Source organism: Symphalangus syndactylus, chromosome 5 (genome assembly GCF_028878055.3).
Source record: "Symphalangus syndactylus isolate Jambi chromosome 5, NHGRI_mSymSyn1-v2.1_pri, whole genome shotgun sequence".
Classification (NCBI taxonomy): domain Eukaryota; kingdom Metazoa; phylum Chordata; class Mammalia; order Primates; family Hylobatidae; genus Symphalangus; species Symphalangus syndactylus.
Window position 1 is genome coordinate 59,379,479 of NC_072427.2, and position 23,405 is coordinate 59,402,883.

Sequence of the window (23,405 nt, forward strand, 5' to 3'; positions counted from 1 at the left end):
GAGGTTGCAGTGAGTCGAGAACGCACCATTGCACTCCAGCCTGAGGGGACAAGAGCAAAACTCAGTCTCAAAGGAATAAATAAATAAAAATAAAACTATAAAGTACCTTAAACACACTTGTCCGACTTTAATTTTTTTTGTTGTTCTTGTCCTTTTAATAAATGCTCTGTCCACTTTCTAGTCAGACTGAAAGTTCCACTAAATAATACGTTTTTTATACCTGGAGAAGATGTTGAGGTATTTTCTCAAATCCATTCCATGTTTTCACCACTACATTTATTGTCGCTAGAATATTTTTTCTTAGTGTTTATTTAATGTATAAATGGAGGTGTTCGATAAATTTTGACTCATCAATGTTTTGTTTGAAAAGCTATTTCCTAGCAAAGAGTTGGAACCAACCCAAATGTCCAACAACGATAGACTGGATTAAGAAAATGTGGCACATATACACCATGGAATACTATGCAGCCATAAAAAAATGATGAGTTCATGTCCTTTGTAGGGACATGGATGAAACTGGAAAACATCATTCTCAGTAAACTATCGCAAGGACAAAAAACCAAACACCGCATGTTCTCACTCATAGGTGGGAATTGAACAATGAGAACTCATGGACACAGGAAGGGGAACATCACACTCCAGGGACTGTTGTGGGGTGGGGGGAGGGGGGAGGGGGGAGGGACAGCATTAGGAGATATACCTAATGCTAAATGACGAGTTAATGGGTGCAGCAAAACAACATGGCACATGGATACATATGTAACAAACCTGCACATTGTGCACATGTACCCTAAAACCTAAAGTATAATAATAAAAAATAAAAAAATTTTTAAAAAAAGAAAAGCTATTTCCTATAGCTGTGATCAAGACCTCTAAATTTAACAATCACCTGGGCCCAGAAACTGGCCCCTGGTTTTGCCTGGGGTCTTGGCTCCTCACAAGTGGCTATGTTTAAGCAGCACTCCTAGCAATGGGAACTGTATTCCAGGAAATTCTCTTTTATCAAATGACACACAAAGTCCAAATCCTTTCAAGGATTAAAGGATCAAAAAGTTAAAAAGATCCTGGTAACAAAATGAGAAGTCCAAATGTAAAGTGTAAACCTCCTGAAGTTTGACTCTTTATAAAGTCTGGGTTTCTTGATTCAGGCCCACAGCTTTCACCCATTTTTTCCTCAGGCAGGCCTCCCGTTCATTCAAACTGCAGACTTTCCTTTATAAAGAAACACAGAATTTTTATGAAACCCAATTTCCTACTAGTGTATCTGCATTTACTTATATATACCACCTAATTCCAATATACTATCCCTGTTAAGACTTTTCTTGTTTCTGAGCACTAATCAAGCCCTATAAATGTACGTCTCAGATGTTAATACCCCAGGGATCTCTTTTTCATTTTCTCAGGGAGACACAGCCTCTGGTGCAAAATGAAGGCTCATTCCTCAGGGGATCTCTTATGGAAAAAGTCCTTGGTATATGGTATATTCATGCCAGTTTGGTATGAATGAAATGGTATATTCATGCCAGTTTGCTTTTTCTCCTCTATATTCATTAGGCATATTTCCAGGTTAAAGCGTTTCAGTCTACACAGGTGGTAGCATGGAGCAATGCTAATTCTTTTTTTTTTCCTTTTTTGTAAGATAAAGGCAGAACTGCAGCCAACATTAAAAAACTGGTAGCAAAATTCACTTACTGACTTTGGTGCTTAAGAAACATGTCTCCAATCATTGTCCCCTTAACTGGATATGATAACTTTTAAAAATCTTTCGGATCCAATGTTATATCCAATCCTGTAAGTGAACAAGCTAAGAAATAAAATTGCTTGACAGGAAACAAGTATCCCATTTCACAATTTCTCTAAGTTAACTCTTTAAAATCCTTCAGATCCAATGTTAACCCTGCAAGTAAGTGAACAGGAGAAATAAAATTCCTTGACAGGAAACAAGTATCTCATTTCACCATTCCTATACGTTTCAGTAATGTATTTGAAAATCATCTGTCTTCTATTATGACCCCAGTTGAGAGATTTTTTTCTTTTCTTTTCAGCACCCCCCAACTATCCTGAACTTTTCTGCTGGGATGGTCAAATAGCAAGATCCAAGAAAAGCAAAGTCTGGCCAGGCACCGTGGCTCACGCCTGTAATCCCAACACTTTGGGAGGCCAAGGCAGGATGACAGCTTGAGTCCCGGAGTGCAACACCAGCTTGGGCAACACAGTGAGACCTCGTTTCTATAAAAAATTAAAAAATGGGGTGGACCACTTGAGACGGGGAGGTAGAGGCTGCAATGAGTTGTGATCACATCACTGCACTCCTGCCTGGACCACAGGAGCGAGACCTGACTCAAATAAAATAAAATAAAAAGTATTTCCAGGGCATGTCTTCATAAATCACATCTGTGCTAATTTAAGTTATATCTGCTTCTGGAATCTATAATTTTTAATATGATAGAAAATAAAAATTGCAGAATTAAAATACAGACTCCACAAAGCAATTTTAAAATCTGCAGCACTAGGCCGGCCAAGGTGGCTCATGCCTGTAATCCCAGCACTTTGGGAGGCCGAGGCGGGTGGATTACTTGAGGTCGGGAGTTTGAGATCAGCCTGACCAACAAGGTGAAACCCTGTTTCTACTAAAAATACAAAAATTAGCCAGGCGTGGTGGTGTGCACCTGTAGTCCCAGCTACTTGGGAGGCTGGGGTAGGAGAATAGCTTGAACCCAGGAGGCGGAGGTTGCAGTGAGCCAAGGTCCCACCACTGCACTCCAGCCTGAGGTACAAGAGCAAAACTCCATCTCAAAAAAAAAAAAAAAAAGAAAAGAAAGAAAGACCCAGGCCTGGTGTGGTGACTCACGCCTGTAATCCCAGCACTTTGAGGCCGAGGCGGGTGGATCACTTGAGGTGAGGAGTTTGAGACCAGCTTGGCCGACATGGTGAAACCCTGTCACTACTAAAAAAAAAATACAAAAATTAGCCGGGTGTGGTGGCGTGCACCTGTAATCCCAGTTACTTGGGAAGCTAAGGCAGGAGAATTGCTTGAACCTGGGAGACGGAGGTTGTAGTCAGCCAAGGCTGCACCCCTGCACTCCAGCCTGGACAACAGATTGAGACTCTGTCTCAAAAAAAAAAAAAAAAAAAAAAGAAAGGCCCACCACTAAATCAATTTAAGTTCAAAGATAAGTTAATCAAGGAAAAAAAAGTTAATCAAGAGAAAAATCAGACTAAACAGGTTAATTAGCTTTCTCAAAGCTATACAAAAAGCAAATACTGGTCTTCTGACTCTCAATTCACTGCCTTCTCTCTATAATATGCCTACTACTTTTTCAAGTACTCTTCCATTTTTAATCAAAATGTTATTTCAAGGGACAAGAAATTACGTAAGTGACAACAGGGGTATTTTTCAGTGAATGCTGACAGCTGTGAAAGTCTTAATCTTTCTTCCCCAATACTCTCCTATCATTAACAGCACATGACCACTCTTGCAACAGCAGGACTGAAGTTTTTCTTCCAAGTGGTATTGTTGCAACTCTCTGGGGTACTCTCCTTTATCATCTCCCTCCCTTTAAAAAAATACTGCCAATCCTTTCCTCCAACAACTCACCAAATAAGAGTTTTTCAAATCATTTTATCTTTAATAATCTTGTAGTACTTTAAAATATGACAAAAAAAAGTCAAATGTGTTCCCTTTATGGGTGATGCCACCATGATTGCCTCACACAAGCATGATCAATCACCATGAGAGACTGGATGCCAAAGAGTATGGCTGGCAAAAAGGCATCAGGGCTCACAGACTGAAGAGTTTGGTTACGGAGTGTCCGAGGGGTAACAGGCGGCAGAAGAGACGCCATCAGTTTAAGGGACCTTCAGAGGACAGGGCGCGGTTGCTGGGTCATGAGCACCTTGAAGCGTTTTTTGATGGTGATTCGGTGTCGAGAGTATTTGTCATCTGGGGAGAACCGAGCAGGATGGGCTGAGCAGGTCTGTTGTCCCATCGGGTCAAATTTCTGCTCCAGGAACACAGAATGTATGTCAGTACAGACGTGATGAAATGGGATGGGGCCAGCGCGAAAAAGGGCAAACATGAAAATACAAGACGCAATGGTCAGCTCAAAAAATTGTACAAATAAATAGAGAAATATAAAATTTTAAAAGGCCGAGCACAGTGACTCACGCCTGTAATCCCGGCATTTTGGGAGGTCGAGGCGGGAGGATGGCTTGAGGTCAGAAGTTTGAGACCAGCCTGGGCAATATGGCGAAACCTCGTCTCTACAACAAACAAACAAACAAAACCAACCAACCAAACAAAAAACCCCAAAACCAAAAATTAGCCGGGTGTGGTGGCGCACGCCTGTAATCCCAGCTACTCGGGAGGCTGAGACAGGAGGATTGTTTGAGCCCAGGAGGCGGCGGCTGCAGTGAGCCGAGACCGCGCCACTGCACTACAGCCTAGGCAACAAAGCGAGTCCCTGTCATTAAAAAAAAAAAAAAAAAAAAGGGCCGGGCGTGGTGGCTCACGCTTGTAATCCCAGCACTTTGGGAGGCCGAGGAGGGCGGATCACGAGGTCAGGAGATCGAGACCACGGTGAAACCCCGTCTCTACTAAAAATACAAAAAATTAGCCGGGCGTGGTGGCGGGCGCCTGTAGTCCCAGCTACTCGGAGAGGCTGAGGCAGGAGAATGGCGTGAACCCGGGAGGCGGAGCTTGCAGTGAGCTGAGATTGCGCCACTGCACTCCAGCCTGGGCAACAGAGCAAAACTCCGTCTCAAAAAAAAAAAAAAAAAAAGGAAAAGTGAGTGCAATGGCGCTATCCTGGCTCACTGCAACCTCTGCCTCCCGCGTTTAAGCGATTCTCCTGTCTCAGCCTCCCGAGTAGCTGGGATAACAGGCGCACATCGCCATGCCTGGCTAATTTTTTGTATTTTAGTAGAAACGGAGTTTCACCGTGTTGCCCAGAATGGTCTCGAACTCCTGAGCTAAGGCAATCCACCCGCCTTGGCCTCCCGAAGTGCTAGGATTACAGGCGTGAGCCACTGCGCCCGGCCAAAACTTTTTTTTTTTTTTTTTAATTAAAAAATTAGTCGCGCGCTCCCGGTTCTTCCCCACCTCGTTTCTGGACTTTCTGGTTTCCCGCACCCATTTAGGTAACTCCGTGTATGGCCTCACCCACTCCTCCCATCTACATTTCTCGCCATGCCTATTTACACCCTGTTTTCTCTCCTCACCTTCAGCGTATAGATTCGATCTCCCTGCTCGTTGAGGTAATACTGGAGAAACATGATCGCTCATAAGCCAGCGGTCCCAATTCGGTCCACCGCTCCGTCTGCAGTGGTCCGCCCGACCGTGTCACGTGTTCGTCAATTTCCTTCCTGCATAACCGGAAGTCTCTCTCTCCGAGCTCTCCGGAAAATGTAATCAATTTTTGCCTTATTTTCAGCTAGCCAGAAGGGGGCGCACGAGAGCAGGGCTTGGCTTGGGGCCCTACTTGCAACTTTGCAGGCTAAAACACGTGGAGTGTGCCTACTGTGTGCTAGGTACACGGCGTTAGAGGGGGGTAGGGATGGATGTGGATAGAATATTGACGTATAGAAGCCTGTCTTTGTCCAAGATACACACCCATTTCAGGAGCAGTGAGTTTTCAGTGCCTGAAGAAACAAGGGCTCCAGGATTCAGAGCCCCTTTACCCTAAGGAAGAAAGAAGAGGTTTTCTTCCCTCCCCTCTTTTACATCCAGTTCCTCTGTTCCATTTCAAAGCGTTGGCGGTAAAGAATGCATGTTGAGTATCAATATTCCTTAAAGCGAAAAGAGCGTAAAGTTATTTTATGAAACTGGTGAAGCATGTTTCAGCGGTCGAACCAAGATTTAAAGTTAGGTCCCTGCCGCAAATTCAGCGCTCTTTCTTATGGTGGTGAGTAGCTAATAATAGCGTAATAAAGTGCACCTTCTAGGAGTTTTTACAATTTTTAAAAGAATGTAGAAGTTCTCCTTATAAGACTCTCGTTTAAAGAAATGAAAATGAGAACCAAAATATCATTACAAAGATCATCATTACGCCATTATTTATGACAAAAGCATTGGAATATATATTAATTGTGTAACCAGAAAAACCTGCACTGTTTTTTTTTTAAGAATATGGTTTGGCGGGGCGCGGTGGCTCACGCCTGTAATCCCAACACTGGGAGGCTGAGGCAGGCGGATTACAAGGTCAAGAGTTCGAGACCAGCCTGGCCAATCTGGCGAAACCCCGTCTCTACTAAAAATACAAAAAAATTAGCCGGGCGTGGTGGTGGGCGCCTGTAGTCCCAGCTACTTCAGAGGCTGAGGCAAGAGAATCACTTGAGCCGGGGAGGCAGAGGTTGCAGCGAGCTGAGATAGCACCACTACACTGTAGCCTGGGTGACAGAGTGACACTCTGTCTCAAAGAAAAAAAAAATATGGTTTGTGGCTGGGCGCGGTGGCTCACGCCTGTAATCCCTGCACTTTGGGAGGCTGAGACGGGTGGATCACAAGGTCAGGAGTTCAAGACCAGCCTGGCCAATATGGTGAAACCCCCAAAAATACAAAAATTAGTGGGGCGTGGTGGCGGGCACCTGTAGTCCCAGCTACTTGGGAGGCTGAGGCAAGAGAATCACTTGAACCCAGGAGGCGAAGGTTGCAGTGAGCCAAGATCACGCCACTGCACTCCAGCCTGGGCGACAGAGCAAGATCCTGTCTCAAAAAAAAAAAAAAAAAAAAAAAAGAATATGGTTTGTATTTACTTGTAGTTGCATAAAAAAATCTCTGCAAGTATTCACAAGAAACAGATGATACTGGTTTCCTCTGGGATAGAGAACTTAGTTCCAGGAGAAAGGGGTAAGGGGTGGGAGGCAGACTTATTGCTATGTATTTTATTATGCAGTTTGATTTTTGAACCTTGCTAATGTATTACCTGTTAAAAATTTTTTAAAGGCCGGGCACAGTGGCTCACGCCTAGTAATCCCAGCACTTTGGGAGGCTGAGGCGGGCAGATCATGAGGTCAGGAGATCAAGACTATCCTGGCTAACACAGTGAAACCCCGTCTCTACTAAAAATACAAAAAATTAGCTGGGCGTGGTGGTGGGCGCCTGTAGTCCCAGCTACTCAGGAGGGTGAGGCAGGACAATGGCATGAACCCGGAAGGCGGAGCTTGCAGTTAGAAGAGATCACTCCACTGCACTACAGCCTGGGTGACAGCGAGACTCCGTTTAAAAAAAAAAAAAAAAAATTTAAATCTAAGTAGTTAATTTTGTTAGAAAGGAAAATGATGATTTCAGCCTTCAAGTCTTATTAATGAAATACTCTTTAGAAAAGAGAAAAGATATCTCAGAGGAAGCAAGAAAGATGCCATGAACCCCAGGGAAGGCCTTTTGGGGGAAATCCACGTTTGCATGAAGCTGTGGCTGTAAAGGATGGTCTGGGAGTTACTGGCCTGAAATAGTCGCCAGGAACCTTAGCAGATAAATTTTATTTTTAAAATTTAAACCAAAATAATTTAACAAAAAGAAGGACTTTCTACTTTGGAAACTTTAAACTGCATGGCAGCTTTTTTATTTAGTGAGGCTTTTCAGCAAAGGGTAAGGCGTCTGTGGAGTACAGAGCCTATGTTTCCTTTCCAAGGAAATGATGTGCACACAGCAATTGAGCACCTTGGATCATCTGACAATTCTAATTTTAAACTTTAGTTCCCATGATCCTTAAGCGTATAGACCAATGTACTCTGAATTTAGTTCAGAAAATATAGCCATCATTGAATTAAGTCAGGGGTCTACCATCAACCTGCTGTTAATAGGAAGTCAGTTACAGAACTGGCTGGGATGGAAGGACACAAAATGAGATACGTTGGTGAAGAATCGAAGTCTAGTGAACCAAACGGTACAACTGTAATCTGAGAAAGAATTTACAAATAGCCCTAAAGAGGTGAACATCAATTGTGTTGCCAAACTGTAGTTTGAAAGGAATTCCTGGTTTTTGCATACTTACTAGAACCCTTCATGGAATATCTGTCCCCACCCTCACCCCACTTTTCCCTCTCCCCTCCCCCACAGCAGAATGCCTTGAGTTCCATATTCTAGTTCTGTGTGATCTGATCTTTACCTTCCCTTCCTTGGATCCCTGTGCACCTACTGGAACCAGGTTACTCTGGGTCCTGGACCTGACTGCCTCATTCTGGAGGCTTCCAGACAGCCACGGTTAGTGCCCAAACCTGAGAGGATGGCTTCAGATGGAGGTAAGTCTGCAGGTGGTGAGGAGGATTTCTGGTACCTGCTCATATCCTTTGAAACAAGCTCTTTGGGCTGACCTAAAGGAATGTGAGGTGCTACACCCCATCAAGGGTATCACACTTGGGGAGGCTGGGGAAGGAGATTGTACCATTAAGACTAGGGGCTGGGGAAGGAAGAGGACTTCCTTAAGGGCAGATCAAGGTGTCTCTGAGGACACATGCTGAGTATAGAGAATGGATGGCAATTAGCAACTTGATTCTCTTGAACAGGGGACACTTCAGCATGTGTTTTTGTGGTGGGAGAGAGGATCAGAGGTATGTGTCTTAGGACTGGCACAGAGAGGTTTCAAGGGGGAAGGCCCAAGTTCAGCTGTCTTTTTTAGGCAACTGGAGCCCGTTCTAGGATTTTGCCATGCTTGAGCTTATGAGGGGAAGGGGATGTGGAGGATGGAGGATGGGAGGGTAAAGTGGGAAAGACCTTAGTGGGAAAAGATAATCTGTAGTTATCTGTCGCAGAGAAATGCCTTCCTGAAAACTAGGCTGGAATGTATTATAAACTGCCTCTGCTCGGGCTGGGCGCAGTGGCTCACGCCTGTAATCCCAGCATTTTGAGAGGCTGAGGAGGGCGAATCACCTGAGATCAGGAGTTCGAGACCAGCCTGACCAACATGGAGAAACCCCATCTCTATTAAAAATACAAAAAAAAAAAAAATTAGCCGGGCATGGTGGCGCATGCCTGTAATCTCAGCTACTCGGGAGGCTGAGGCAGGAGAATCGCTTGAATCTGGGAGGCGGAGGTTGTGGTGAGCCAAGATCGCGCCATTGCACTCCAGCCTGGGCAACAAGAGCGAAACTCAGTCTCAAAAAAAACAAAAAAAAACCAACAAAACAAAACACAAAAAACGACTGCCTCTGCTCAGAGCCTCACGGCTCCTTCCAGCCCTAGAGGTGGCTTCGCTTTGAGTTCAGGAAGCAGTTTTTCCTGATTCATCTGGGCCTGGGAGGTGGGTCTTGACAGCCAGGATGAGAGCTCGGGCTTCACTGAGATGCTCTTAGTTTTTCTTCCTTTTATGGATCTCAGGCCTTCAGGCCCCTTTCATTGTGTTCTGTACTCAGTGGCATACCCTCAGCCCTCTGCTCTGTGGCTGAAATGAGTTTGAATCTGAGTTTGCTTATGTTCCATGGTCAGAATGCAGAAGTTGAGTGTTGTTAGTTTGCCAGTGGAATATTTTTTGTAAGGGGGAGGAGATTTAAGCAGGTTATATTCTACTTCTTTTTTTTTTTTTTTGAGATGGAGTCTCACTGTGTCGCTTACGCTGGAGTGCAGTGGTGTGATGTTAGCTCACTGCAATCTCTGCCTCCAGGGTTCGAGCGATTCTCTTTCCTCAGCCTCCTGAGCAGCTGGGATACAGGCGCCCACCACCACACCCAGCTAATTTTTGTATTTTTAGTAGAGATGGGGTTTCACCATGTTGGCCAGGCTGGTCTCCAACTCCTGACCTCAAGCGCCTGTAATCTCAGCACTTTGGGAGGCCGAGGGAGGTGGATCACTTGAGGTCAGGAGTTCGAGACCAGCCTGGCCAACATGGTGAAACCCCATCTCTACTAAAAATACAAAACTTAGCTGGGCACGGTGGCACCCGCCTGTAATCCCAGCTACTCGGGAGGCTGAGGCAGGAGAATCGCTTGAACCCAGGAGGCCGCAGAGGTTGCAGTTAGCTGAAATTGTGCCACTGCTCTCCAGCCTAGGTGACAGAGACTCTGCCTCGGAAAAAAGAAAAAAAAAAGTCCTAGGAGACACAGGTTCTGATTAATTAAGTACACATTTGTATACTTATCCTTGGTCTTTTTGACTAGAGTCCACATAGCCCCTCCTCAGCTGGAACTGTGACAATGAAGGACTTTGTTGTCCTTTCCTTAGCACCTAGCTCAGTGCCTTGTTCCTAGTGAGCCCTACATTTCTGATGTTAGGAGCTCCAGGTAGAAGGACCACAGATAGTCTGCATCACCAAACATGTCCAGCAGTTACTTAAAGATCTGGAAACTTCTCTCCCCACACTGCCCTCCCCTCACTCATTTCCTTGTCCTTATCTAATCCTCTCTAATTATTACTGGCTGTTATACAACAACATTTCTGGGAACCAAACATCCAATCCCCGTATCCTCTCCTGGGAACAGTACTTCTGTGAGTGGTGGCAGAGGCCACAGAGCAGCTGGGAGAAAGCAGGGTTCAGGTGGTTTGAATCTTTTGTTTGGAATAGGTGAGCATAGGAGATGTACGTGTAATGCTGAGTGGAATGTGTTTCGGGATATCTGAGCTTCATGGGTCCTAGAGTCACTGCTCCTGCTTGTAGATTGAATCTTTCTTCTGTTGTTTTAGGTTAAGAGAGATTTATAAGAAGCAACAGGAGCCGGGCGCGGTGGCTCACGCTTGTAATCCCAGCACTTTGGGAGGCCGAGGCGGGCGGATCACGAGGTCAGGAGATCGAGACCAAGGTGAAACCCTGTCTCTACTAAAAATACAAAAAATTAGCCGGGCGTGGTGGCGGACGCCTGTAGTCCCAGCTACTCGGAGAGGCTGAGGCAGGAGAATGGCGTGAACCCGGGAGGCGGAGCTTGCAGTGAGCCGAGATCGCGCCACTGCACTCCAGCCTGGGTGAAAGAGCGAGACTCCGTCTCAAAAAAAAAAAAAAAAAAAAAAAAAAAAAAGAAGCAACAGGAAAACGAAAAGGAGGAGGGAATGAGCCAATAATATTTCTGAAAGTGCCTCCTTCTCAAAGGCCTTGTGGATGCCTCGAGAGGGGCTGGAACTTACCGTGGACTAGTTCCCTTACTGCACTGAGCCTGCTGTGGGCTGTTTTCCCTGCAGATCAGGTGTCAACCCAATTCTGTATCTTAGTAAACAGCTTATGGAGAGGCTGGAGAGGTCTGCCAGGAATTTTCTTAGAGAAGCACTTAGGGGGCTGGGCGCAGTGGCTCACACCTGTAATCCCAACACTTTAGGAGGCCGAGGCAGGTGGATTACCTGAGGTCAGGTTTTCGAGACCAGCCTGGCCAACATGGCGTAAACCCCGTATCTACTAAAACTACAAAAATTAGCTGGATGTGGTGGTTCGCGCCTGTAATCCCAGCTACTTGGGGGGCTGAGGCAGGAGAATCACTTGGACTCAGGAGGCGGAGGTTGCAGTGAGCTAAGATCGTGCTACTGCACTCCAGAATGGGCCACAGAGCAAGACTCCATCTAAAAAAAAAAAAAAAAAGCAGCACGTAGAGGCTGGGCTTGTCTCTTCTTGGCAGATAGGGGTCTGTGTGTCTTGTTGAAAAAGAAGCAGCTTCTTTAATGCAGTCCTCAACGAGAAGTAAGATCAAAATCACTTGGGGGACATTTGCAAACTACGCAAGTTCCCCATCCATATCCCCTCTTTCACCTGTTGAGAATCAGTGCTTTGAGTCTTCGCGTCTAAAGAGGAACTCAGATAGGGTGTGGCGGCTCACACCTGTTATCTCTGCACTTTGGAAGGCTGAGGCAGGAGGATCACTTGAGGCCAGGAGTCTGAGCCTAGCCTAGGCAACATAGCGAGACCCCATCTCTACAATTTTTTTTTTTTTGAGACAGTTTTCCTTTGTCATCCAGGCTGGAGTGCAGAGGTACAATCTCAGCTCACTGCAGCCTCAACTTCTTGGGCTCAAGAGATCCTCCCACCCCAGCCACCCAAGTAGTTGGGACTACAGGTGCATGCCACTGCACCTGGCTTATTTTTGTATTTTTAGTAGAGACAGGGTTTTGTCATGTTGTCCAGGCTGGTCTCAAACTCCTGGACTCAAGCAATCCTTCCACCTTGGCCTCCCAAACTGCTGGGATTACAGACGTGAGCCACCGTGCCTGGCCTCTACAAAAAATTTTAAAAATAAAGGAGGAATTCGCCTGTAATCCCAGCACTTTGGCAGGCTGAGGCAGGCGGATCACGAGGTCAGGAGATCGAGACCATCCTGGCTAACACGGTGAAACCCCGTCTCTATTAAAAATACAAAAAATTAGCCGGGTGTGGTGGCGGGCGTCTGTAGTCCCAGCTACTCGGGAGGCTGAGGCAGGAGAATGGCGTGAACCCGGGAGGCGGAGATTGTAGTGAGCCGAGATTGTGCCACTGTACTCCAGCCTGGGCGACAGAGCGAGACTCCGTCTCAAAAAATAAAAATAAAAATAAACGGATCACGAGGTCAGGAGATCGAGACCACGATGAAACCCCGTCTCTACTAAAAATACAAAAAAATTAGCTGGGCGTGGTGGCGGGCGCCTGTAGTCCCAGCTACTCGGAGAGGCTGAGGCAGGAGAATGGCGTGAACCCGGGAGGCAGAGCTTGCAGTGAGCCGAGATTGCGCCACTGCACTGTAGCCTGGGCGACAGAGCGAGACTCTGTCTCAAAAAAAAAATAAAAATTAAAAAAAAATTTTAAATTAAAAATGGGGAATTCAGATGGCTAACTCTGGTCTTCTTTTCTCCTACTCTATTTCTTCTCTTTCTTTGTCTCAACAGCATCTGCATTGCCGGGACCGGATATGAGCATGAAACCTAGTGCCGCCCCGTCTCCATCCCCTGCACTTCCCTTTCTCCCACCAACTTCTGGCCCACCAGACCACCCACCCGGGGAGCCACCTCCACAGCCCATCATGCCTTCAGTATTCTCTGCAGACAACCCTCTGATGCTCTCTGCTTTCCCCAGCTCACTGTTGGTGACAGGGGACGGGGGCCCTTGCCTCAGTGGGGCTGGGGCTGGCAAGGTCATTGTCAAAGTCAAGACAGAAAGGGGATCAGCTGAGCCCTCTCAAACTCAGAACTTTATCCTTACTCAGACTGCCCTCAATTCGATTTCCCCGGGCACTCCCTGTGGGGGCCTTGAGGGTCCTGCACCTCCATTTGTGACAGCATCTAATGTGAAGACCATTCTGCCCTCTAAGGTTGTTGGTGTCAGCCAGGAGGGCCCTCCAGGCCTTCCGCCTCAGGCTCCACCACCAGTTGCTCAACTGGTCCCCATTGTGCCGCTGGAAAAAGCTTGGCCAGGGCTACATGGAACAACCGGGGAAGGAGGTCCTGCAGCCACTCTATCCAAGCCTTCACTAGGTGACCGCTCCAAAATTTCCAAGGACGTTTACGAGAACTTCCGTCGATGGCAGCATTACAAAGCCTTGGCCCAGAGGCACCTATCCCAGAGTCCTGACACAGAAGCTCTTTCCTGTTTTCTTATGTAAGTGGGGAGACCTGAGATTAATTATTCTAGGGCTTTTAAATAAGGAGAACTTTGGAGTGAACGTAGTAGTTTAGGCTATTTAGGAATACTCGAGGGAAGGTCATGAGGGCAATGGAGATGCTCTGAGAACGAAAAACGTATTAATAATAATAATCAGCCTCTTAACCCACTTCCTGGTTTATAACAACCTTTCAGGTGTCTTATCTTAAGTGATCCTCCCAACACTGTGAGTTCAGGCAAGCCTTCCTCTGGCAATCTTCATTTACAGATAAGAAGACTGAAACCAAGGACCAGTGATGGAACTTAGGTCTCTCACTCTAAGTGCCAGAGTCCTCCCCCTGTTCTATTTTACTACCTTTTGACATTGAGTCAGAACTATCCAAACTAGCCAGGATGAGTGCTGGACCCTGACTCAGGGCCCTGGGTCGCATGGGGGACAGTGTGTGCTGCTCCCTCTACTCATTTTATTCAGGAGAATTCACGTTGAAATAGGGTGGTGGGTAGAGCTTGCTTAGTGGTCAAGGGCATGGGCTCTACCACTCACTAGATTTGTGATCCTGGGCAGGACATTTAACATCTTTGCCCTCAGTTTTCTCAGTTAAAAAGGGGGATAACTATACCTAATTCACAGAGTTGCTGAGAAGATTAAATGGGTTAATATACGTGAAGTCCTTGGCACAGAGAATGTTTCATTAAGTGTCAACTATTTTATTATTATCATAAAAAGGCAATCTAGAAGAGGAAAAGAACTCGCAAAAGGTCAAAACGTCCTTGCTTAAGAGCGAGTGTGTGTTTAGCCAAGGAGCCCGGGGTCCTAGGCTGTTTTGTTTACGGAACAGTCATTCCTCAGCTGGGGAATAGTCTTCCCTTCCCACCCAGACCCACTGTCCCTCTCAACTGCCCTGTGCCCTCAGCATTTTGTGTAAGCCGCTATATAACATATACCACATTTTATTGCTTTAAACAAATGTACGTGGTGCTCTTCCAGTGGCTGAACTCCTAAAGGAATCTCCCCCTCTACCCCAAACTTGGAGCAAATGAATCAAGATGTTCCCCCAAAGTCCTAGATGTACAGCATCTTCAGACTCCCTGCTTTCTCTTTTTTTTTTTTTTTTGAGACGGAGTCTTGCTCTGTCCCCCAGGCTGGAGTGCAGTGGCGCGATCTCGGCTCACTGCAAACTCTGCCTCCCGGGTTCACGCCATTCTCCTTCCTCAGCCTCCCGAGTAGCTGGGACTACAGGCGCCCGCCAACACGTCCGGCTAATTTTTTGTATTTTTAGTAGAGACGGGGTTTCACCGTGTTAGCCAGGATGGTCTCGATCTCCTGACCTCGTGATCCGCCCGCCTTGGCCTCCCAAAGCGCTGGGATTACAGGCTTGAGCCACCGCGCCCGGCCACAGACTCCCTGCTTTCTCAAGGCAGATCTGAGTTCGCTCTTGGAGGCTAGCAGGCTAAATTTCGAAATCTTGAACCACTGTGGGCTCTCAAGGTTTGCATGGGATCCATTTGCTTTGGGTCCTGGCCTGCTTGTGCTTCACACTCACGGGCTCTGGGCAGGGTCTTCCACAAAAGGCAGTCCAGACCACTGCAACATGGGAAGCTCCTAAAATGCTCAGCTGTGGGATCCTGGGGAGCTGCAATTTGGTTATAACGAGCTTCCCCAAGCGATTCTGATGCACAATAATGTCTGAGGACTCCAAGGGAGTCAGACAAAAATGAAGCCCTTGCTTTAGGCTGGGCTGTTGATTTCTTCTGGATTAGAAAGGGCTCAAGAGCCCTCTAGAAGTGGAGGTCTAGCATTGGCATTTGACTGTTGGGGGTATCTGGAAACAGACTGAAAAACCAATAAATAAAAACACCACATGACCTTTAATTAGAGATTCCTTTGGGTTAGCAAATGCCTTTAAAGAAAAAATGCAAGAGCCTTTGGACAAAGTTAAACATACTTTATAGCAAATCCCATTCATTTAATAACACGAGTCCTCCCTTTCTAATCATTAATTGAGGATGGCACTGTGAGAATTAGGGGTGGTAGTTGCCATTGGTTTTAAAAGGTGGGGAGAATTGTCTGTTTGATTTTATATTAGTTGTAAATTTCAACAGGAAGAGGGGCGAGTATGGTAAATGAATGGACGGGAGGTTGAGCGTCTGTAAGTCTAATCAGAAGTGGGACATGACAGGGCCTGAGGGGCACAATAGATTTGATGAGGGGCAGGGGATGTGTTACTGAGGTAGGTGTCAGGGCAGGTGGATGGGAGCACACTTTTAGAATGTGACTGACCCAATGGGGGTTTTAGCCCAGTGCTTCGTTCCCTGGCCCGGCTGAAGCCCACTATGACCCTGGAGGAGGGACTGCCATTGGCTGTGCAGGAGTGGGAGCACACCAGCAACTTTGACCGGATGACCTTTTATGAGATGGCAGAAAGGTGAGTTCGATGAACCCTCATTCTCCTGAGGGAGGCTGTGTGGCTGAGAGCAGTAGGGGCAGCGGAGAGGCTCGTGTGGGGGTGATTATCAAAAGCCATGTTAGGACGGGGCGCGGTGGCTCACGCCTGTAATCCCACCACTTTGGAGGCCGAGGCGGGTGGATCACCTGAGGTCAGGAGTTCGAGAACAGCCTGGCTAACATGGTGAAACCCCGTCTCTACTAAAAAAAAAAAAAATACAAAAATTAGCCAGGCACGGTGGCACGTGCCTGTAGTCCCAGCTACTCGGGAAGCTGAGGCAGGAGAATCGCTTGAACCCAGGAGGTGGAGGTTTCCGTGAGCTGAGATCACACCACTGCACTCCAGCATGGGTGATAGAGCAAAACTCCGTTTCAAAAAAAAAAAAAAAGGGATGTTAGGCTAGGTGTGTGCTTGTAGTCCCAGCTACTCCAGAGGCTAAGGTGGTAGGATAGTTTGGGTCCAGTAGTTCAAGACCAGCCTGGACAACATAGCGAGACCTCATCTCAAAAAAAAAAAAAAGAAAGAAGAAAAGCGAGGGGAGGAGGGGTGTACACTAGGATGGCGGTTTCCTGGATCCTTGCTTCTTCCTCCACCACCTTGACTCTTGGGTTTTTCTATCGTATTTCTTCTTGAAAGCTCCCCCCTCACCAGATCCTGAATCTGTATAGGAACCTGGATATTGTAGGTCTTAGGATGGGATTGGACCCCATTAGGTATAGAAATTTCATGCTGAAGGGACCTAGCAATGAGGAGGTATGCTCTACCAGCAGGTTCTTTTCTCTTCTCACTGACTTGGTAGCAAGTGGCTATTGATACAGAACTTCAGGACCACTCCTCCATTGGAAATAGTGGCACAGAAAATCCCTTTCTGCCTTTATCCCAGGGAGGGGCTGGTTCTGGAAGAGCCGGGGAAAGCCAGTGTCCTGGATGCCCAAAGTTGTCTCCTGGCTCTTATTCTATTTCTCTATAATATCTTTGATTAAAAAAAAAAAAAAAAAGGCTGGGCGTGGTGGCTGCCGCCTGTAATCCCAGCACTTTGGGAGGCTGAGGCAGGCCAGGCGGATCACCTGAGATCGGGAGTTCGAGACCAGCCTGACTAACACGGAGAAACCCCATCTCTACTAAAAATACAAAATTAGCCAGGCATGGTAGTGCATGCCTGTAATCCCAGCTACTCAGGAGGCTGAGGCAGGAGAATCGCTTGAACCCAGGAAGCGGAGGTTGCTGTGAGCCGAAATTGTGCCATTGCACTCCAGCCTCGGCAACAAGAGCGAAACTCTGTCTCAAAAAAAAAAAAGAAAGGAAAAACTCAGAAAAATGAATGAATTTTTCCAAGCTTAGCTTCCACTTACTCCCTCCCAAAACCTTTTGGACCCATGCTTCCTAGACTTACCTTTCCAAGAATCCCATCCCAGTCTCAGGACTCTGGGATCTCACATTGTTTCCTGGTAGGAACTGCCTTGAATTCTTTGTGGTTGTAGGCAGGGGCAAATGAGGTCTTGAGGAGGATCCCACTGTGAGATTCCCACCAGGCTGTTGCATAGGCCTGATTAAATTAAACAAGCCTATATTAAGCACTGCTGTGTACAATAGATGACGCTGGGTGAGATAGGTATGGAAAAGAAGTGAGGCCAGGCACATTGGCTCACAACTGTAATCCCAGCATTTTGGGAGGGCGAGGCGGGCGGATCATGAAGTCAGGAGATCGAGACCATCCTGGCTAACACAGTGAAACCCCTTCTCTACTAAAAATACAAAAAAAAAAAAAAAAAAGCCAGGCGTGGTGGCACGCACCTGTAGTCCCAGCTACTCCGGAGACTGAGGCAGGAGAATCACTTGAACCTGGGAGGCAGAGGTTGCAGTGAGCTGAGATTGGGCCACTGCACTTCATCCTGGGCGACAGAGTGAGACTCTGTCTCAAAAACAAAAACAAAAACAAAAGCAAGTAGTGAAAGCCCTGGCTCTGTCCAAGAGAAGTTTACAAGCTCTAGATCATTCTTAACTTTTTTTTTTTTTTTTTGAGACAAAGTCTCACACTGTTGCCAGGGCTGGAGTGCAATGGCATGATCTCAGCTCACTGCAACCTCTGCCTCCTGGGTTCAAGTGATTCTCCTGCCTAAGCCTCCTGAGTAGCTGGGATTATAGGCGCCCACCACCACATGAGGCTAATTTTGTGTATTTTTAGTAGAGATGGGGTTTCACTATGTTGGCCAGGCTGGTCTCGAACTCCTGACCTCATGATCCACCCGCCTCGGCCTCCCAAAGTGCCAGGGTTACAGGTGTGAGCCACTGCGCCTGGCCTCATTCTTTACTTTTTAAAAATTTTCTTGAGGCAGGATCTCACTCTGTTGCCCAGGCTGGAGTGCAATGACAGTCATGGCTCACTGCAGCCTTCACCTCCTGAGCTCAAGCGATCCTCCCACCTCAGCCCCAAAATAGCTGTGACTAGACGCGTGTCACCACTGTTGGCTAATTTTTTTTGGATCTTTTGTAGAGATGGGTTTTTGCCATGTTACCCAGGTTGGCCTCAAACTCTTGGGCTCAAGCAGTCTGCCCACCTCAGCCTCCCAAAGTGTTGGGTTTATAGGCATGAGCCACCCCACCTGACCATTCATTTTCTTAAGCTTCCTAAGTGATGACTATAGGGGAAGGAACTACGTGCTGAGCTCCTGAAGTTTCCCGGGAAATATAATTAAGCCACCTGTGACCACCCTCCTGGGTGACATGACTTAGGCAGACTTTGCCTGCTTGAGAGCACTTCCTTTCTTAGCCATGCTTGGCTGTCGTCTGGATTTCTGATGGGTCTGGTCTCCTTCTTAGCATTGCCTATGCCTTTCTCACCCTCTGCAGGTTCATGGAGTTTGAGGCTGAGGAGATGCAGATTCAGAACACACAGCTGATGAATGGGTCTCAGGGCCTGTCTCCTGCAACCCCTTTGAAACTTGATCCTCTAGGGCCCCTGGCCTCTGAGGTTTGCCAGCAGCCAGGTGAGGCTACCCAATTTTGACAGGAGCCATGGGCCAAAGGCTCAAAGGGATGCGTACAGAAGCCAGTCACAGATTAGAGAAGGCATGGCCCAGGCTCTGCCACTTTCCCTCTGGAGAGTGGCATTTGATATTCCAAACAGACCACCCCATAGGAGGCTGGGTTCTCAGGTTCCTTTTGCCCTGAACTAGGTATTGATCTTGGTGAAGTAAACTAACTACTCTCACTGAGACTCTAAATTCAGCACATAATACCTCATCTGCCTAAGAAATGGGGGCTGGATCAGGGGGTTTCTTGGAATTTCAGGGATTCCAAAATTCCTCATACAGTGATTCTTAGACCCTCTAGGTCCTAAATCTCCCATGGCTGGTGCTTTTTCAGGTTGGCCCAATCCAGCCTGGAACCATTTCAATGTACCCAGATTGCTGACCTTACAGAGCTGGGAGGCAGAAGCTGTAGTTTCTGTGCTACTTCCCATTCTCCTGTTCATCTCTTCCCTTAGTGTACATTCCGAAGAAGGCAGCCTCCAAGACACGGGCCCCCCGCCGGCGTCAGCATAAAGCCCAGAGACCTCCTGTTCCTCAGGCACCCAAGGAAATCCCACCAGAAGCTGTGAAGGAGTATATTGACATCATGGAAGGGCTGGTGGGGACTCATTTGGCCACTGGGGAGTCAGATGGAAAAGAAGATGAAGAAGGGCAGCAGCAGGAGGAAGAAGGGATGTATCCAGATCCAGGTCTCCTGAGCTACATCAATGAGCTGTGTTCTCAGAAGGTCTTTGTCTCCAAGGTGAGCTGGGCCTGCACATCTGGTTTCTAGCAGATCCTTGGGGTGGGTACTCCCGGGAACTAATGCTCTGGGGTTTGTCCAGTGTAGTAGGACTTAGGTTTTATTCTATAACTGAGTAATGTGTGTGCATGCATCATCATGAGAATGTGTGTAGCCGGTGGTGGTCAGTTTACAATACCAGAGGGGTAAGAGGGGACAGTTGGGGAGCTCATGGTTTCTTCTGTAAAGCCCCTTGTTTCACAGGTTACCTGCTTACAGACATATCGCTTTTCCTTCTGTTATCCAGGTGGAGGCTGTCATTCACCCTCAATTTCTGGCAGATCTGCTGTCCCCAGAAAAACAGAGAGATCCCTTGGCCTTAATTGAGGAGCTAGAGCAAGAAGAAGGACTCACTCTTGCCCAGGTAAAACTGGGGTATAGGAAATATGAGAAGAAGCTTGCAAGATTTTATCTAACCCTACACTGTCCTGGGTGATATGGCTCTAGAGATGAACAGCTTCAGGATTGGGCTTCAGGTGCAGAATGAGTAGGTAGAAGGCTATGAAAACACAGGAAATGAGAATGTAAGGGCTCAAAGCATGGGAATAAGGCACAAGAAGGTGGGAAAGACCTGCAGTATCTGTCTTTGCTACCATCGCTTAAACTACTTGCTTGCCTTCCTCGCCCTGCCCAAATACCATCTTGTGCCACCCACTCAGCCACCTCTTTCACAACCATGTATAGAACTGATTATTTGTCCATTTCTTCCAGCTGGTCCAGAAGCGACTCCTGGCCTTGGAAGAGGAGGAAGATGCAGAGGTGCCTCCAACTTACAGTGGAGCTCAGTTGGACTCAAGTCCTTCTGTTTCTGATGAGGATGAAGATGGGGATGGGCGGCTTCGGCCTTCACCTGGGCTTCAGGGGGCTGGGGGCGCCGTTTGCCTTGGGAAGATTTCTTCCTCAGGAAAACAGGCAAGAGAAGTGCATGGTGGGCAGGAGCAAGCCCTAGATAGCCCCAGAGGGAAGCACAGGGATGGGAACACTCTGCCATCCCGCAGCAGGTGGGACCTGCAGCCAGAACTTGCAGCTCCACAGGGAACTCCGGGACCCTTGGGTGTGGGGAGGAGAGGGTCTGGGAAGGTTATAAACCAGGTATCTCTACATCAGGATGGCCATCTAGGAGGCGCTGGGCCTCCTGGGCACTGCCTGGTAGCTGGTAGGACTTCAGAGTCTCTGCCCCTTTGTTGGCAGGAAGGCTTCCAGCCCGAGAGCACTCCCAGTTTGGATGGTGGACTTGCAGAGCTGGCTCCTCTGCAAGGACAAGGGTTAGAAAAGCAAGTCCTGGGATTGCAGAAAGGACAACAAACAGGGGGTCGTGGAGTGCTTCCTCAAGGGAAGGAGCCTTTAGCAGTGCCCCGGGAAGGCTCTTCAGGAGCCATGTGGGGAGATGACAGAGGTACCCCCATGGCTCAGAGTTATGATCAGAATCCTTCCCCTAGAGCAGCTGGGGAGAGGGATGAAGTCTGTCTCAGCCCAGGACTTTGGCTGAGCAGTGAGATGGATGCTGTAGGCTTGGAACTGCCCATACAAATAGAGGAGGTCATAGAGAGCTTTCAAGTTGAGGAGTGTGTAACTGAGTATCAGGAAGGCTGCCAGGGACTGGGATCCAGGGGCAACATTTCCTTGGGTCCTGGAGAAACCATAGTACCTGGGGATACAGAGAGCAGTGTGATTCCCTGTGGAGGCACAGTTGTGGCAGCTGCCCTAGAAAAGAGAAACTATTGCAGCTTGCCAGGACTTCTGAGGGCCAACAGCCCAACCTCGAGGTCCAAAGAAAATCAAGAACAGAGCCGTAAAACCATAGGGGATCCCAGTGATCTGTGGGCAGAAGGTTGCTTCCCATTGCAGGAAAGTGGTGGTTCCACACTGGTGTCTTCCAAAGAAACCCTTCCGCCCACATGCCAAGGCAATCTCCTTATCATGGGGACCGAGGATGCCCCCTCCTTGCCTGAAGCCAGCCAAGAGGCAGGGAGCAGAGGCAATTCCTTTTCTCCTCTGTTGGAAACCATAGAACCGGTCAACATACTAGATGTTAAAGATGACTGTAGCCTCCAACTAAGGGTCAGCGAGGACACCTGCCCACTGAATGTTAATTCTTATGACCCCCAAGGAGAAGGCAGGGTGGATCCTGATCTGTCCAAGCCTAAAAACCTTGCTCCTTTACAAGAGAGTCAGGAGTCTTACACAACTGGGACTCCCAAAGCAACATCTTCTCACCAGGGTCTTGGAAGCACTTTCCCTAGATGGGGAACAAGGGATGCCATAGTTCTGAGAGAAACTTCTGTTAGTAAAACACGCAGGTCAGCAGACAGGGCCAAAGGAAAGGAGAAAAAGAAGAAGGAAGCAGAGGAAGAGGATGAGGAACTCTCCAACTTTGCTTACCTCTTGGCCTCTAAACTTAGCCTCTCACCAAGGGGGCGTCCTCTCAGTCCTCACCATGCTTCAGGAGGTCAGGGCAGCCAGAGAGCATCCCACCTGCTCTCTGCTGGGGCAAAAGACCCCAGCAAACCTCCATATCCTGTTGCCAAGTCTGGGAAGCGAGCTCTAGCTGGAGGTCCAGCCCCTACTGAAAAGAGACCCCACTCAGGAGCTCAACTTGGGGTCCCCAGGGAGAAACCCCTAGCTCTGGGAGTAGTTCGACCCTCACAGCCTCGTAAAAGGCGGTGTGACAGTTTTGTTACGGGCAGAAGGAAGAAACGACGTCGTAGCCAGTAGGGAGCAGCCGGACCATCTGACCCCACTTGCCAGTCCCTAAAGGTGGGTACCCCAGAGTAGATTCCACCCCTGCTGCCCACCAGTGGAGAATCCCGATGTTGAATCTCATCCCAATGTTGTTTTGTTGTTCTGCAAAAGTGGCAAGCATGGAAAGAGAGGTCAGACTGGCTAGGCTGCAGGGGGAATTACCTTTGGAAGGAGCTATATAGAAAAAAAATGAATAAAGTGTTTTTGTTGGAAAATGCTCTCAGAGTGCCCTTTTTCTGTACTCGTGTCTTTGCTGCTAGATAGGGTAAGATGCTATGAAGAAAGGCTGTAGGGGTAGTCTTAGATTCTACAAATCCATAAATCTTACCTTGTCTCCAGCCTTATCTTGACTCCCTGCAGCCTCCTCCTGGCAACAGACTGGCTGTCAGGCTGTGATAAGTCTCCAAACTGAGGAATCTCCAATGATCACTTTATATATCCCCTCTTCACAAGCCTGGACTTGGTGTCAGGAAGGCTTATCTGGGCATCTTATAATTATCTGCCTCCCTTTAAGTCTATAGATAGAACAGAAAGATGCTTTTCTACCTGTTAGATCTCTGAGATAGAGATCTAATTTTCTTTCTTCTTTTTTTGAGACAGGGTCTTGTTCTGTAGCCTAAGCTACAGAGTACAGTAGCCTAACAATGGCTCATTGCAGCCTCAACCTCCCGGGCTTAGACAATCCTCCCAGCTTAGCCTCCCAAGTAGCTGGGACTACAGGTGTGCACCAGCATGTCCAGGTAATTTTTCTATTTTTTTTTTTTTGTAGAGGCGGGCTTTCACCATAGCATCCAGGCTGGTCTTGAACTCCTGAACTCAAGCCATCTGCCTGCCCCAACCTCCCCAAGTGCTGGGATTACAGGCATGAGCTACCATGCCCAGCCTAATTTTCTAATTGTCCATAATTGTGTCTCTAGGGGGC

The 23,405-nt window shown here is 47.5% G+C and overlaps 2 protein-coding genes and 1 long non-coding RNA gene across 4 annotated transcripts; 1 reads left to right on the plus strand and 2 right to left on the minus strand.

The window, feature by feature from the left end:
• Positions 1-3,608: 3,608 nt before the first annotated feature.
• On the minus strand, positions 3,609-5,383 carry NOP10 (NOP10 ribonucleoprotein). Its single transcript, XM_055276929.2, has 2 exons — positions 5,221-5,383; positions 3,609-4,001 (listed from the first exon to the last, which is right to left on the minus strand). The coding sequence occupies exons 1-2, from the start codon at positions 5,272-5,274 to the stop codon at positions 3,861-3,863; spliced, it is 195 nt and encodes a 64-aa protein (XP_055132904.1). The 5' UTR covers positions 5,275-5,383; the 3' UTR covers positions 3,609-3,860.
• Positions 5,384-5,504: 121 nt separating this feature from the next.
• NUTM1 (NUT midline carcinoma family member 1) lies at positions 5,505-22,694 on the plus strand. Of its 2 annotated transcripts, XM_063639060.1 has the most exons (8): positions 5,509-5,903; positions 8,148-8,241; positions 12,770-13,478; positions 15,779-15,907; positions 18,779-18,915; positions 19,416-19,702; positions 19,989-20,105; positions 20,453-22,694. In XM_063639060.1, the coding sequence occupies exons 1-8, from the start codon at positions 5,898-5,900 to the stop codon at positions 22,454-22,456; spliced, it is 3,483 nt and encodes a 1,160-aa protein (XP_063495130.1). In that variant the 5' UTR covers positions 5,509-5,897; the 3' UTR covers positions 22,457-22,694. The 2 variants fall into 2 exon arrangements, with proteins under 2 accessions (XP_055134587.1, XP_063495130.1); XM_055278612.2 differs by lacking the exon at positions 8,148-8,241 and having other exon boundaries at positions 5,505-5,903; positions 20,453-22,456.
• On the minus strand, positions 15,887-22,254 carry LOC134736632 (uncharacterized). Its single transcript, XR_010120745.1, has 3 exons — positions 22,124-22,254; positions 19,344-19,523; positions 15,887-17,474 (listed from the first exon to the last, which is right to left on the minus strand). It is a non-coding gene; the product is annotated as an uncharacterized lncRNA (long non-coding RNA).
• Positions 22,695-23,405: the final 711 nt, after the last annotated feature.

Bases quoted from the DNA above. Each gene is read 5' to 3' on its own strand.
- NOP10 (XM_055276929.2), bottom strand. From the start codon at position 5,274: ATGTTTCTCCAGTATTACCTCAACGAGCAGGGAGATCGAATCTATACG. The intron at 4,002-5,220 runs GTGAGGAGAGAA...TTCCTGGAGCAG, and splicing joins ATCGAATCTATACGCTGAAG to AAATTTGACCCGATGGGACA.
- NUTM1 (XM_063639060.1), top strand. The intron at 8,242-12,769 runs GTAAGTCTGCAG...TTGTCTCAACAG, and splicing joins GAGGATGGCTTCAGATGGAG to CATCTGCATTGCCGGGACCG. The intron at 19,703-19,988 runs GTGAGCTGGGCC...TCTGTTATCCAG, and splicing joins AGAAGGTCTTTGTCTCCAAG to GTGGAGGCTGTCATTCACCC.